The 15,143-nt window shown below is 43.8% G+C and overlaps 1 protein-coding gene across 7 annotated transcripts in view; it reads right to left on the bottom strand.

Moving 5' to 3' along the window:
• Positions 1–275: 275 nt before the first annotated feature.
• Positions 276–15,143, bottom strand: part of FBLN2 (fibulin 2) — a 129,914-nt gene continuing 115,046 nt past the window's right edge. For all 7 annotated transcript variants that reach the window (XM_062008458.1, XM_062008457.1, XM_062008453.1 and 4 more), the window contains 6 exons: positions 11,605–11,733; positions 10,997–11,122; positions 10,254–10,370; positions 9,180–9,308; positions 5,102–5,225; positions 276–3,990 (listed from right to left, as the gene is read on the bottom strand). In XM_062008458.1, the coding sequence (XP_061864442.1) occupies positions 3,633–3,990; positions 5,102–5,225; positions 9,180–9,308; positions 10,254–10,370; positions 10,997–11,122; positions 11,605–11,733 (983 nt within the window). In that variant the 3' untranslated portion in view covers positions 276–3,632. The remainder of the gene's footprint in view (positions 3,991–5,101; positions 5,226–9,179; positions 9,309–10,253; positions 10,371–10,996; positions 11,123–11,604; positions 11,734–15,143) is intronic.

The following is a 15,143-nucleotide window of genomic DNA, read 5'->3' as shown; positions in this document are numbered from 1 at the left end:
GGCAATAGATGAACTTGGGACATTACAGTTAACAGCTCAGTTACAGCAGCTGTGCTCTGGCCTTTGGTGTGAGGAGAAGGGGCAAGGCCCAAGCTGAGCACCAAAGCTCTTTCTCTACATCAGGCTCACAGATGAATGCTAGCAGACTCATCAACACCTGCAGGAATCCATGAATGTACATTTTTTTACATATTAAGAGATTGTGAACTAATTCCCTCCTCATGCAGAAGGGATATAACTAACAATAATCAGGTAAAACCATCTCACACATCTACTGCCATTTCAACTTTATGTTATGTAAATTCCAGTCAAAAGAAAACCTGATGCTTAATTCCATAACAGACCCACCAAATTTCCAGCAAACACTCAGGTTTTATTTTCTTCCTCCTTTTGTTGACACATTTGATCTTCCTCAGTCTCTGGGATGATTGGATCTCCCAAGGAGTACAACAGCCAAGTGCTACAACAGAGAGGTTGGATGTCAGAGACAGGAGCAACCTGCAAAGCTAAGCAGAACGTGCATTGTTCAGACAGGTCACATAAAGGCCATTTCCAATACTAATCACATGAACTTTTACATTCATATAATCCTATGCCCAAAGTCTGCTGTAATTCTTTATTAGGTTTGAAGCTGTTCTCTTCCTCATGAATTTATCACCTTGCACTGACACCCAGTTCTTGGGTAGCTGTTCTTAATCCAGCTCAAACAGGCAAGGGCTGGGAGGGGGCCACAAGAAAAGCTGCTTAACTCACTTGCTAGAGATGGAGAAAGGAAAACAGAAAAGAAGATAAGTATGGCTTTTCAAGAGAGAATTCAGAAGAGCTGTTGCTGCTTTAAGAAAGGATAAGAGGTCATAAAGGTATAGTTCAGGCCTGAACTCTTTGCACTGAGACCTCTTTTGTGTACATGCACATTCACATTCTCTAAGTCACCCGGCCGAACAAAGCAAGACAAGGATCACTGACACGGGGAGCTGGGCCTTCTCGGAGCTAGACCAGGTGAAGGAGAGTGAAACTGGAGTCCAAAGCCATTGTGACACAGTGAAAACACAATCCTCACCAGTCACGGAGTCCTTGGTGGACGTGTCTGTTCAAGTATTAGCCCTGTCCTAGGCAAAAGCAAAGGTTGCTGTGCTGTCTCTGGTTTGCAGCTCCTGCCAAACCTGACAGGGAAGATGCTGTGGGTTGGTAGGAGATAAAAAGATTCTTCTGGATATTTGGGGAACAGAAGAATGTGAAATTATCTACTGTAGCCTTTCCTTTGCTTGAACCCCGTGCACTGCTCAAGTGTTTCTGGCACGGTGTTGATGAAGACAAGGAGTTTTTATAACAGCGTTTTCTTGTAATAGTATGCAAAGCCTTTCCTAAAACTTCCCTCATCAATTACCTGTCTAGAAAATGAAAAGCCGGTGTTACAAACTGCCAGATCCTTAATATGATTGACTATGGCTGGCTTTAGTCAGCAAAAGGTCTCCAAGTAACAAATGGCTTGTCCATTTCTTCTCTGACAAGAGCGAGCGTCGAGGCTTGAATATCATTCACACTCAATCAAATGCTAATGCTGATGGAAAGCTCTGGGTTCTGGTGACTCCTGATGTGCCCCACTGGGGCACAGAGAAACATATCCCCACCTCACATGGGTACCACACATAACAGAGCTGAAGGTCTCTCCTCAGTGCTGCGCCTGCCTCTCCATCTTGCCAGGCCTGGAGCTCTAAGATATGCATTCATTGAAACAACAAATTGCATCAGCATGTGCTTCTCAGTTGGTACCTCCCTGCTAAACACTCCTGAAACTGTTAACTATGGGAAGCAAAAGATGGATGGAAGAAGATCAGTTCTACAGAACAGTTTTTATAGATAGAACAAAGGAAAGATTAATGTATGCAAGCTCACACGTAACCCCATATTTCACAGGTGGGGAGCAACAGGATTTTTTCCCTGGTAATGGGTCTTTATCATATCAGATATAGAAAGATTTGCATTCTGCTATCACTAAGAGTCCAAATTAAAGGAGCAGTAGAGATTGGCCTTGAAATATGTAGTGAACACAGGACACCTCCCTTCTCATCATAATCATGGTGTTCACAAGGTTTTAAGGTGAAGTTCAAATATTTCACAATATAATAAAACTGTGGATTATGGCATAAAATCCCATCAGATTTGTTTTCTTGGTTGGTTTCTTTTTGGTGTACACATTGGTCAAAATAAGACCAACTGTAGAAAAGAAGAGATTCTGTAAGATTGATATTTTACAAGGGCATGTTGGACCAGATAATCCTTGAGGTTCCTTCCAACGTGGCAGTCTATGGTTGCTGAACTGCAGTGTGGTAACCATCGATATACTGTAGCTATGCTTTTCCTTTAAAGCATTTTGCAGGATGTTTATAGCTGGATCAAAGGAAGTTCAGCAAATTTCAACACTTTTTTTCACTTTTTTGGGGAAGGAAAAAGGAAGAAATCAGCCATAAAGTAGTTGTGACATTCTTTTTTAAACTCTACCAGCCACTACAATGATACTGTGCTTTGGCACCTCTGGCTTTCAGCTCCAGATCTCACCCAGTTTCCTGTAGAACTAGAGGAAATGGAGCTCAAAACCCTTGTGCTGTCTTCTAAATATACAATACAAACCACTGATGTCTCTGGCATTGTCCTCTGTGTCATTTACTGAAGTAACTTCCCTGAAGGGGAGAAGCAACTCCCCTTTTTGTTTACATAAAATTGCAAGTGACTCCTCAGCAGCACACCCAAGCAGTCATTGATTCTAATCAGGATGATAATAAGGAGTAGTCATTGATTATTTCATTTCCCCGTTTCCTCTTGGATACTCTTTTAAGAATTACAAAGGATCTGATCTGCACCTAAAGTCTCCTAAACAGGATGAGTCTGTGCAGAGAGGAATCCCAGCACCTGTAAAGACAACCACTAATGATGGCAAAGTGAGTTTTTGCCCTAAAGGATGACATTCCCTCAAGGCCTTGGTCTTGCAAGTATTTCACCTCTGAGTAGTCCCACTAAAGCAACACTCATTCGTATGCTCATTCACTGGTGGAGTTTTCTTTTATTTAGATATATTTTTAGGCAATATACTATGAAAGTTGGAAGGAGGAAAGTAACCTGGTGACATGAGATGAGAGCTGATGGTCAGTGCCCACACATGGCCTCTTCCACGCAGCAGCTCAATGCTGAGGAACCTCAGTGAGGCCCAAACCACACCTTTGGGCAACCAGGAGAAATTGTTCAAGGCTTTTTTCCCCCTTAGTGGCAAAAACCTGTACTCCCAAGTGAACACCTTTCCTCGCTAGTGCAACACCCTGCAGACGTGACTAAACCTTAGAATGAGTCCAAAGAAAAGGTTCCAGCATTTAACACAATGCATGTGCTGCCTTTCTAACCCTTCCTTCAGTTGTTGTCAAACGATGGTGTAAAGAACTGAGTCAGAAACTAAAACAAAAACCCAAAAGATAAAAATTAACTTAATTTACACAACCAATAAAAAAAAAAAAGTTTAAAGCAATGATAGAAAAATAATATAAAGGCTAGATACATGAAATGGCAGTTCAACAGTATTAAGCTTTGGTAGAACAGTTAAAGAGCAATAGCACCAATAAAATCCAACGTCAATACATGCTTCAGTAGGCATGAGCCGTGATGAAAATGTATATTTTGGCAAGAAAAGTAGTGTATGTTCCCTGACGCCACAGCTTCATCTCCACATCTAACAAAAAGTCTTTGGGCTCCTTCACTTGTCGCTGCAGATACACGATGCCCGTGTACGAGTTCAGCCTGCGAGTGCTGAAGTAGTTCTCTTCGTTCCCCTTGTTGATAGTCAGGATGATGTTGTCTCCAGCGTAGGCAGGTGATGGTCCAATGCGGAAAATATGAGCTGGGACCACGATGTTGGTTTGGAAGTTGAGCTGGTAATAGGTGATGCGCACTGGGGTGTTCTGGCAGTCCAGGTAGTTAAAGCAGCTGATTCGCTCACACCTCCTAAAAGATGGGAAACGAAGCATGTTCAGTGTCTGTGTAACAGCAGCTAAAAATCAACGTGTTTCAGAGTGTTGAGAAGTGTCAGACAAACAGGAGTCCCAGACTTCAGCTGTATGATTTCCAGCTGCTTGTTCTGCTCTTACAGTGCTCATAAAGCATCTGTAAATGAGGTATTTGTCAGAGTGCAGCAGCGTAAGAAAAAGAGCATGGACATGGAAGGGCTGTGCTGGGAAGATCCACAATAAGCAAAGGACCAGAGTCTTACTGCAAGCAGCACAGAGCTTGGAAGAGGAGTCTGTGATTCATCACTGACAGCACAAGCCTTGGACTGCTCCCAGAGAATAAGGACAAAACCGCTTTAAAAGGTAGCTAAAACATGGGAATGACCTGCTTCTGCAGGGGAGTTGGACTAGATGATCTATAAGGGTCCCTTCCAACCCTACCATTCTATGATTCTATGAATTGGAAACAAGCTCCTTAATTTGAGAGGCTGCTCAGTTCTACAAGGCAGGAAAAAGTATGCTTTAAGTCATAAGCAACTGACGATGGCTCCCCAAAGCACTGGCAGCCATCGCAGGAAATGCATGGGGAAATTTGGGGCTCCCGAGTCTCAGCTGCCCGAGGAGCTGGGAGCTGTGAGGATGTGCCCTTCTCAGAGCCCTGTGGCCTGGTGAGCTCCTTATCCTGCCCTCCTTTCAACAACTTCTGAGGAACTACAATCTGAATATTAAGCAGGGAGCCCCAATCCCCCTGTAAAAGCAGTTCATGGAGCAGCCTGGCAGCTCCTGCAATGATATAAGTAGCAGAGATGAACTCATTTAAAAACAAACAACTTAATTATAAACAGAGCCCTTTCAGAGCTGCAGCAAGTGGAACTGCAAGCTCTGATGGTTGCTGTTACACCAACAACAATTGGAGGGGGGAAACAGGGCTTGGGAGAAGGAAGAGGCAAAAATGGACAGAAACCCTATAAAGGGAAAGTCTATGTGCTTCAGGTACCAGAGCATCTTCTCAGAGCTCTGAGCACTTACATCCACCCATAAACTAACGCCCTCCAGAAGATCCACAGCCCTTGAGCAGGATGCTGGCTGTGCTGCAACATGGTACTCACATGTCAGACACCTTTCTGTAGTTGGACGGGCACTCGAAGGACAGGCAGCGGAAGCTGCCCTGGATGTTGTAGCAAGTCTCTGTTGCTGAACAGTTGTGGGTTCCTATTGCACATTCATCCACATCTAATAAGAACAAACACAAAGTAAAGGTTCAAAATTAAGCTAAAAAATAAGAAGTAATCACAGTGTCTGGGCTTTAATGTGCTTGTGAGACTACACATGAGAAGTGAGAGGAGTGTGGGGGTTTGGCTCTGCAAACTGAGGGCTCCTCACCACTCAGCTGCTGTGTGTTACCCCCATAGTGCCTTTGCCTGCAGATCAGGACAGCAGCAGCCCCAGGGGAAGCATCTAGGGTGTGAAACCCATGTCCAGGTGAAGTGTGACAGGTTCATCTCTGAGCACAGACACTTGCTGCCATTTGGAGTCATCAGGTAAATCACATGGATTCCAATGCTGCTAGAGCTTACGTCTTCTGCAGACAAAAGATTCCCTTCCTTGACATTATCAGTTAGAGTGAGATGATAGTACCACCCAGCAGTGTGTGCAATGAATAAGGGAGCCCACTGTTCCCTGGGAGCAGCTTGTGAGCCTTTTCATGCTGTTTGATAACCTTTCCCTGCTCAGCAGAGTGTGGCCAGCTGCAGGTGCCTAGTACACGGACTGGCCCTCCACCACAGGGCAAGTTTGCCCATTTACCCACACTTTGCAAACACCGGCACACTCCTGTGAACCCAACTATTCTTGTTCCAAGCACACTTGATGCAACACAGAGGTTAACTTTCAGTGGGCAATAAATATAAGAAGGAAAAAAAGTTATCCATATCCACGATCCTCCTTTCTTGCCATTTCCCTCTGTTCCCAAACAGGAACATCTTTGGTTTAAAACAAACATGAACACCTTTGGTTCAAACCAAACATGAACAAACATCTAGACAGAGCTGCCTGTGGTGTCATATTTTCTCTTGCTTCTGAGGTGTCAGAGAGATGCTCTAAGTGGTATTATAAACCAGGCTGAGAGGAAACAGAATAAAATAACTAGAGTCCAAAGCTGCAGAACCCTAAACTCCTCAGAGCAGCCAACCTTCCATCCTGCAGCTGCTGTGTAAGCTTTCCACAGCTCTTCTGATTGCAGATAGTTTTAGAATAGTTTCCTGAAAGTGATGGCCCAGCTTTTACAGCTTCAGGGGTCACTGGTGCTGCCTGAACCACAGCTGCATGCTGAGAGCCTATAGCTCCTATGGCACATGAGGTGTCTCTAAACAAGCACAGTGCTCCTAGGCTGCTCAGCACATGAGTACAGTGCCCGTATGATAAGCTCGCAGCTGGGGAAGCATCTGCTTCAGGCAGCAGAGTGTGTGCACAGACTTGAGTGTGGTGTAGACACACGTGCAGGCACTGGGGCACATGGTTAATGGCTTCTTCACAGACAGTGCTGCACAACATTCACACATCCCAAGGAAACAAACATCCTCCTGTCATCCAGTCTGCAGAGGGGCCTTCCCCACTCCAGAGCAAGAACATGGATGGAGGGGTGCCTTGTGTCTGCCATCATATCTGCCACTCTTAGCCTACAGGGACAAAAGCTATCTCCAGAGAATAAGCAAATCCCACCAGAATATAACCGCTCCATGTTAAAAGCCACCAGGACCATCTCTCTCACTTTGTGAGAACTGAGAAAGCTGGGCTATGTCAGGAGAACTCCTCTATGCATGAAGGTTGCTCTCAGCTGTACAGCTGCATGATCCAGGAGATGTGAGCGTGACCAGACTACCACGCAATACAGGAACTTAAGAATAACGCTTTAAAACAAGGCACACGTGTTTGAAAGCATAAGTTCAATATAAATAGCTCCCCATTATGAGAAGTAATGTTGCAGAAGACAAAAAAGAATATTTAAAGCTCAAAGACATGTTATGGCCTAGAGCATAAATGTGGTTACCCAAATAATACATATGCACAAGCCCAAGCCACAGACCTTAAAATGCTGGAAACCACACGCAGTAACGAGGATCCAGCTTGACCAGAAAACACTGGCAATGATCTCACAGTCACATTGTGTACTCCCAAATGTCTAGACAACGCACAGAGGCTTTAACATGAAAATAAATGCTAACAGACAAACCATGTGAACCACATAGGGCTCTGCAGCTCTGCCAATTGTCAGAGAGAGACTCTGCGAGGAAAACTATAACCTCCCACTCCCTCACATCCCCTGGGATGAGAACTGATCTCATACACTGAACTGCCCAGTTTAAAAGTCTTGCAAAGGAAAGTACATAATAGGAAGTAGGAGAGAATCAAAGCAAATTAAATCCCTTGCTGACTCTCAGCAGTGCCCCTGGGTGAAAAGAAAATGCCTTCCATATTGCAGTCCTTGTCATGAGAGTGCTCCCTCCACCAGCTTGGCTCTGCTGCAAACTACCATAGGCAGCTTCTCCAAAAAGATCCACATGTTGAGATGTTATTACCTGAGATACCGCTCATCTGTTTGGAAAAACAAAAGGTAAAGAATGTACCTCCAGTAACTCTTAAGAACTGGTCAGAGAATGAGCAACTGGAGCCAGATCTCCAGCTGGTGGAAACTAATATGGTCTTCTTGAGTTTAGTGCAGCTGACATCAATTTAACTGTTTCTCTGACCATGTTTTCAAGGAGACCTCAACATATAAGTCTGGCTAAACTTGTGACTGTAAATTGGCAGAGCTCAAAAAAGGGGCATGTACCCAGGGGTCACTTCCAGTGATGTGCAGAGAGATGGAGCTTTGCAAGCAGATGAGCTTTGCCCTCTAAGGAGGGTGTGTGCACCAGGTGGCACAGACTCTTCAAACAGCTCTTCCAAGTGTTCCTGTACAGCTCACTCAGCAGGGCTGGTCTATGCCCTCTCCATGCAGGGTGGACATGCAAGGAGGATTTCACACCACACAAAGCAAGTGTGATCCATGGGTCTGTGTGGCAAACCTTTCTCCTCCACCTCCAGCACCTGGAGCACGCTGGGTGCCCTCAGCTCAGGAGAACTGTGCTGGCTGAGTAACCAGCTTCAGCTCAAACCTCACTGCTGACAGAGGTGGCAACAAACACTCCAGTACTACAAGGTAGTAGGAAAAAGGGAAAAAACAACCCCACAAAACACTGAGGAGAGTTTTAGCTGCTGTCTCCTAAAGGTGAGTGTTACATAAGAATGTAAATGCGTGTGGATATAACTGCCTTCTGCAGTCACTCTTAGATTAAAAAGAAGCTTTTACAAACTTTAACATTTCTCCTCTGAAGTCAGGATCAAGTATGCTGATACCACACAGTGCAAATTCACTGCCTTTACCACTGAGAAGAGAACTTAAGCATAGGAGATCTGTAACTAAAAGTTAGCTGAAGGGTTCCTGAAAAACTAAAAGCAGGAAATGCCTGGTGGTTACTGTAACTGACTGCAGCAATGCATGCAGAGTACCTAAAGGTAATCAGCTCTTCAATCATCATTACACAGTCAGTGCATCCTCTGGCAAAGGCAGGTTTCTACTTCAAATCCAGACAGCTGCACACCAGATGACAAACCCCAGACACCCAGAAGGCATTTCTACGATCCTGGAGAAAAGGTGGTGGTGCTGCTCGGGTGCTGCTGTGTGTCTTTTACACTATCATCTACTAATGCAAACGTAGTTAAGCTTAGGTGGTAGACTTCTGGCTGGCCAAGTTCCCATTACAAGTCCTACATCTACTCTCCCAGTTTCGAAGGGTGGGAAGCCATGGATTTCTACATCTGGCACCTCTAAAAAAAACCCAGACCACTTACTGCTGTGCCAAGGTGCACAGACAGCTCCTTCAAGTAACCAAGTGCCCCAGATCTGAATGATGAAGCAGGGTCTCTCAGGGATTCATTTAAACAATCAGTTCACCTTGACAACTGAGCTGCCACTGTACTTTTTTCTAACACAGGAAAAGGCTGAGGTTGCAGATGAAACACTGGCTTTCTAACAGCAACTAATATTAAACCTGGAGACTTGATTGAATAATCATAATGGCTTAGATCATTCTGAGCATTAAAGCTCTGTGACATAATCCTTTCAATTCCTAAACTCCTCATTACCTCGACAGGTTCTTCCATTTGCTGCCATGGTATATCCCTGCTCAGGACAAGCACACTGATAACTCCCAGGGACGTTCACGCAGCGGAAGGTGCACAGAATGCCTGCACTTTGGGTGCACTCATCGATGTCTGGGGAAAAAAACCACAGTTACAAACATGTGAGCAAAACAAAAACAGACCTCTGGAAAAGGAGGCTGTAGAAAACAAGGAAATTCTTATCTGACACATTTATAGGATGTTCTTAAAAAAGAATACAACCACGAAAATCTGACATTGCTCTAGGACTGTGGATGGTGCTTTCTGAAATGATGAACACAAGATTTTCCCCAAAAGATTGATTGCAAGCAGCAAGGTCTCATGGAAAAGAACAAAAATCTAGGGCACATCCAAGTTTGAAACACTCTCTCTGGTACCTCTGAAATTCTTCTAGGATTGCTTCCTGAAGAAACAACGTAGGTTTCCTCAGTATTTCTTAAATAGAGACTCTCCAACACGTCACTATGGGTAACTTCAAGAAAATGGGTAAATCCCTTCCTTTCTCTATTCTGATCACTCTACTCCTCATTCATCCACCACGAGCAGAAGAGTGAGCAAGACTTCACTCAACCGTGGCTGAGGCGAGGCTTTAATTGAAGCAAAACCATCCCTAGAGATATTCAAAAGATGCATAGATGAGGTACTGAGGGATATGGTTTAGTTTAGTGATGAGCCTGGTAGTGTTGGGTAAGTGATTGGACTGAGGGATCTTAAAGGTCTTTTCCAACTGTAATGATTCTACGAATATAGGTAAACATACCTTCCTTTCCAACTTTTTCAGTCATAAACTCTAACCTCATGAAGCAATAACATCACTGGTTCTATGGTGATGCAAATACATTCCAGCCCCAGACAGGAGGCACAAAAATTAACTCCATTTTCCAATAGCTGGAGTGAGCTTCTGCAGCAGAGTGTGATGCACAATCGCCCTTAGGCACTCAGTACTGCCCAGAGGGAGAGAGCACTTACTATTAGACAGCCCTGACTGCTGAAGAGTACACACATCTTTAACTTGACCTGGCAAAGCAGCAGCCTTACCTTTACAAGAATGCCCATCTTCTGCTAGCTGGAAACCTTGCCTGCAGTAACACTGATAGGAACCATAAACGTTGGCACACTCCTGGCTGCAGGGACTAGCATCGCATTCGTTCACATCTGTATCCAAAAACAAACCCACAGACATTGCCACAATGGTTCAGGAACAGTATCTTCCATCATTTCTTCCCTCTGAGAAGAGCAACCAGATCTTTCTGGTCAGAGTGAGTAAGGATGGACTATTTTTTAGCTCCCAAGATGTTTTTGCTCCATAGGCAAAGTGCCAAGAAGCTGAGGATGTCTGTTGCATCTGAATGTTATTTCTGTATATGCCCATGAAAACACATACACATGCAAATGTGTTTCAGGCTAACTTATATGCTACACCTGATGAAAATTGTGTAATTGTTGCCTCACAAAAATCATGGAGAACTTAAAAAGGAATCCATTTGGTTCAAATTTGATTTTTTCAGGTATTGTCACTACCAAGTTTAATTTTTATTAAGATTTGAATGAGAAGTCTCCTCTTCTAACTTTGCTATAAGGAAAAAGTATGTGAGAGAAAGCAAGAAAGGGGAGAAACTTGTCAGCTCTCACCTGACAGTCTGAGTGATTGTCTGAATAAATGCAAATCTGAGCACACATAAGTCACAGGTTTACTGGTTTCATATTTCACCTCAACTCCTTCTCTAAAGCCCCCTAATTCACTCTGCAGCTTCTTCTTCATGGAAAAAAAAGTCTAGTACCTTCACAGTGCTTCCCATCATAAGAGAGGCGGAAACCAGAAGAGCAAGTGCAGTGGTAGGACCCAGGGGTGTTCTCACACGTGTGCTGACACAGGCGCCCAGGGTAATTCCAGCACTCATTTATATCTGCCAGCATAACAAACAAATACACAATCAGCTCAGAACCAAAAGCACTCAACAAGATGTGGGAGGAGATTTTAGAAAGGGTCAGAGATTGATTTGCAGAGCATGAGATGCTGCGGCCTCAGGCTTTGTGCTCTTTGTGCTCTGATTGGCGCACCTGTGGTGATGAAATACAAAATGCTGCTTCACAGTCTCTTACAAAGGAACCTGTGAAATCTACAGGAAAATAAACTTTTACAGCAGTAACCTGTGAGAAAGGACTTTGTAAATGACTTTAACAGTGGTCTGCAGCTCAACCAAACCAAGGGCATGGAGTGGCAGAGCCCTAAACAGCCTCAGGATGGCTGCTTTGGGGACAACTCTGTTATCTCCTGAAGCACTGCACTGCAGAGCTACTAACTGCACACTACGGTGCTGCTAAACACTGCTTTGAGCTCCAAGGCTCAATCAGTCAGTCATTTCATCTCATCCTGCACCTTACATACCGATGCAACTCCTGCTGAAGGCATCGTACTGATATCCCATCTTACAGTCGCAGCGATAGGCCCCGGGAAGGTTGTGACAAACCTGCCCTTCGCCGCAGCGGTGCAGCCCGGTCTGACACTCATCCACGTCTGCAGAAACACAGAGAGCAATTGGTTTAGACAGAGTTTACTGGAAGCCAATTTTACAAAGGGGAAAAGAAAAAGAAACAAGCTAAATAACAGGAATGGAAACTGCTGGGATTGTCCCCTGGACAGACCGAAGAACATCAGCTTTCCTCACTGCTCTTCTGAGTCAGCTTCACACAACTTCAAGTTAAACTTTTGAAAAGCAGGACGTTGTCTTAAAAGCAAAAATGGTGACTGTAACTGCAATGGAGCTTTCCCAGTATATTCTACCTTTCAACACAAACACGTTTTGATCCTGATCAAACCATGACATTTAAACACCCTATTCTGATGTTCTGCCATTCCGTGAGTCACGGCAAGCCATTTAAACCAAAACAAGACCCAGCCAGAAATTCTGCTCATCCCTTCAATTAAAGTCATTGCTATTTTCATCTCCAGTTGCCCTTTCAATCTTGCTTCTGCTGTCTACCTTTTGCTCTTTCTCAATGTTGATACTGTTTTTTCTGTCTCGACCAGCTCACATTTTTATATTCCTCATGGCCTCTCATCCAAAACCCAGTACCAGGAAATTAGTTGTTTCTCCACTCACATGCTTCACTCCCAAGCTCAGTTTAAAAATCCTCAGATGAAGATGAGAGTTTTCAATACACGCTGATTTACAAGACTTGCAACGTGCCTAAATAGCTCATCAGTGTCTAACAAATCCCTGTTAACATCTGCAACAAGACTCATCAAAAAGCCTCATTAACCCTCAGAAACTTGTATTTCTTCATGTGTTCGGAGTTCTGCCATTCCCCAAGCCAACAGGTCCTGTTTCCTTCCTATTATTCACATCTTCAACTACCTTTACAACCCAGATCCCACTTCATGTAATATTAATTGGGATGGCAGCCTAAGGCTGGGGGTTCTCTGGAGTGCAGTTTCTGAGCTCACCATTTTGGGCATCTCAAAGGGCTCCTGAGCAGTTGTCCATCAAACAACAGCCCTGACGAGTAGCCCAGAAAGTAGCCACTTGGTGAGAAAATGATTGGGAAGTGAGAGCAAGTTACTTATCGCAGAAGCTTAAATTTGGAAAAGTGGAGATTCTCTCAGCCCTGCTGAGAGGCACCAAGAACTGCTTTGTTCAATATTTCAACACAGATTCCCACCTGCACAGCCCCTGCTGGCACTGGGGTTAGGGATGGCAGGGAATGCCACTCATCAAGCAAGAAATTCCTCATGAGTTAATAGATTTCTGCTGAAACTCTGCCTCATCTTCTTTTAAGAACAGAGGTAGCATCAAAACAAGGATGTATCTAAAGCAGGCAGAAATTTGTAGAGCAGCAGTTTTATTTGCAGTATTTATTTGAGACAGTTTTTAATAACTCGTTCACTAGATCAGAAAATGTGAACATTTCAAAGACAGATGAATCCTCTAAACTGAGATGATGACCACACAAGTGTAGCTCTGCTGGAGAAACACGTGTAGACAATCCATTTCATACTGTGAATAAATATGAATCAGTAATGTAATTAGCTATTGTAATGCCTTAAAGAAACTAGTCTTTATCAGAGAGGGGAAATTTGGACCATATGTTTTCTGTTTTCTTCTCCATGCTCTCTGCCTACATAAAGAAAGCCATACCAAAACCACACCAAAAGATAAAGACAGAGTGTACACAGCAAAGACAGAGAAATCACCAATTAACATTCAACATTTGTTTACCCAAAGTCAAACTAGAGAAGTTTCCTTATTCCTGTTCCTTAAAAGCACCATCAATCATGTAGAGGCAAAGTACCATTGGCAATTACAATGCATTGTGTTATCTCATCATGCTTTGATGATATAAATGCTGTATGAATAATAGCAATTTCCTCCTCTGTCACATATTTACACACAATCATCTTCTTTTAGGAACAATTGGAGAAAGAAAGCTTGAGATTCAGCAACATCATTTTTCCCTTAGCAGGGCTAAGGGCGTCATAGCCATGAGCAGGGCTTGCAAACGAAGGCTGTTAGCACTCCAGGCAGGGCTGCTCAGTGCTGACCTGTGGAGCCCTTGGCATAGTGGTAATCCTAAACACAATTTCAATGTCACCACTCTTCAGGTGGTGCAAACATACCTAGCCCAGTTGATTTTGCTGAAACAGGGCCGATCTAAACCAGCTGAAGAACTGTGTCTTTATGGCAACCGAAAGAGATGGGACTTTTGGACCTTCCTTTTGTAACAACTGAAATATTTCAGGCTGCTATATTACAGGACAGCAAATGATATTGCACTACTTCACCTTGAATTTATGAACCACAACCCCCTAGAGCTGTATTAGGAAGCTTTCTCAGTTTCTTCACACACATAAACTATCCTCATCTTCTGCTACTTCCAGATCTCCTCCATGTTCTCACTGGCCAAGCATGGTCTGGACAGTCCTGGGTGTCAAATCCTCAAGGGAGATAGAGCATAATGAAGAGCAAAAAGGAGAATGCAGAATCTGATGTGGAGATGAGGTTTATCTATACCACAAGTTTTCACTAGGAGTTGCTAGTCATGAGCAAATAAACAGCTGCCAGCGTGGCTTCCACCCACCTGTAGCATCACAAAGCGTATCTTGTTTATTTTTCATCTTTTGTTTTATTGAAAGGGAACATAAGTAGAAGTCATTAAGCAAAATGCTGATTTGTCATTTCTTTTCCTTTTTGCCCTTCTGTCATTTTATAATTTCCTCCTTTGTGTAATACATATCACAGGGAATTAAATAATCCACAGCCAGCCTAGCCTTGGGCACCAAGGACCAAGCTTTCAATTCCTTTGTGCCTAATTGCTCATTTACAGAACAAATGCCAATAAGAGATGAGATCTGCTACTCTGAGTCAGTAACTCCATAAACACCCTGGAAAAAATACAAATCAGTGTCAAGCTGCATGCCAGCCTACATGAATATGTCAACATTCTTTTCACAAAGTATGAACTTATCCTGACACACACACCACTGGATGGAAATGGGGAACACCATTCATGGTGCTACAAAGAGCATCCACTCAGTGCTGCTCTCCTGAGCCCACACACTCAGTGTTTCTCATTAGCTGCATCTTCAGCATCTCAGTTGCTGCGGCTTCAGATCATGTCACTTACAGTAAGATACTGTAAAGGACAGCATAGAGCATGGTTTTGACTGACAGCATGAGTTAAAAGAGTAATTTAAATCCCATTGTTTCCAGAATGGAAGCTGGCAAATCCCATATACATCCAAACCCAACGACCCCTGGGTAGGAGAGGAACCATGTGCAGGCATCCCTGCAGCACTCTGAGCATCCACTGAGCTGCTTACACAGCAAAAGCACACAGCAAATTCCCATTCCTCAAACACATTTAGGAATCTGGAGGTAACTCAAAGTCTCTTTTTAGAACTGAAGTGTACTTTTTCCTCTGAGAGAG

The sequence above is a fragment of the Colius striatus genome, chromosome 15 (genome assembly GCF_028858725.1).
Source record: "Colius striatus isolate bColStr4 chromosome 15, bColStr4.1.hap1, whole genome shotgun sequence".
Taxonomy (NCBI): domain Eukaryota; kingdom Metazoa; phylum Chordata; class Aves; order Coliiformes; family Coliidae; genus Colius; species Colius striatus.
This window is presented reverse-complemented; position numbering and strand designations above follow the sequence as displayed.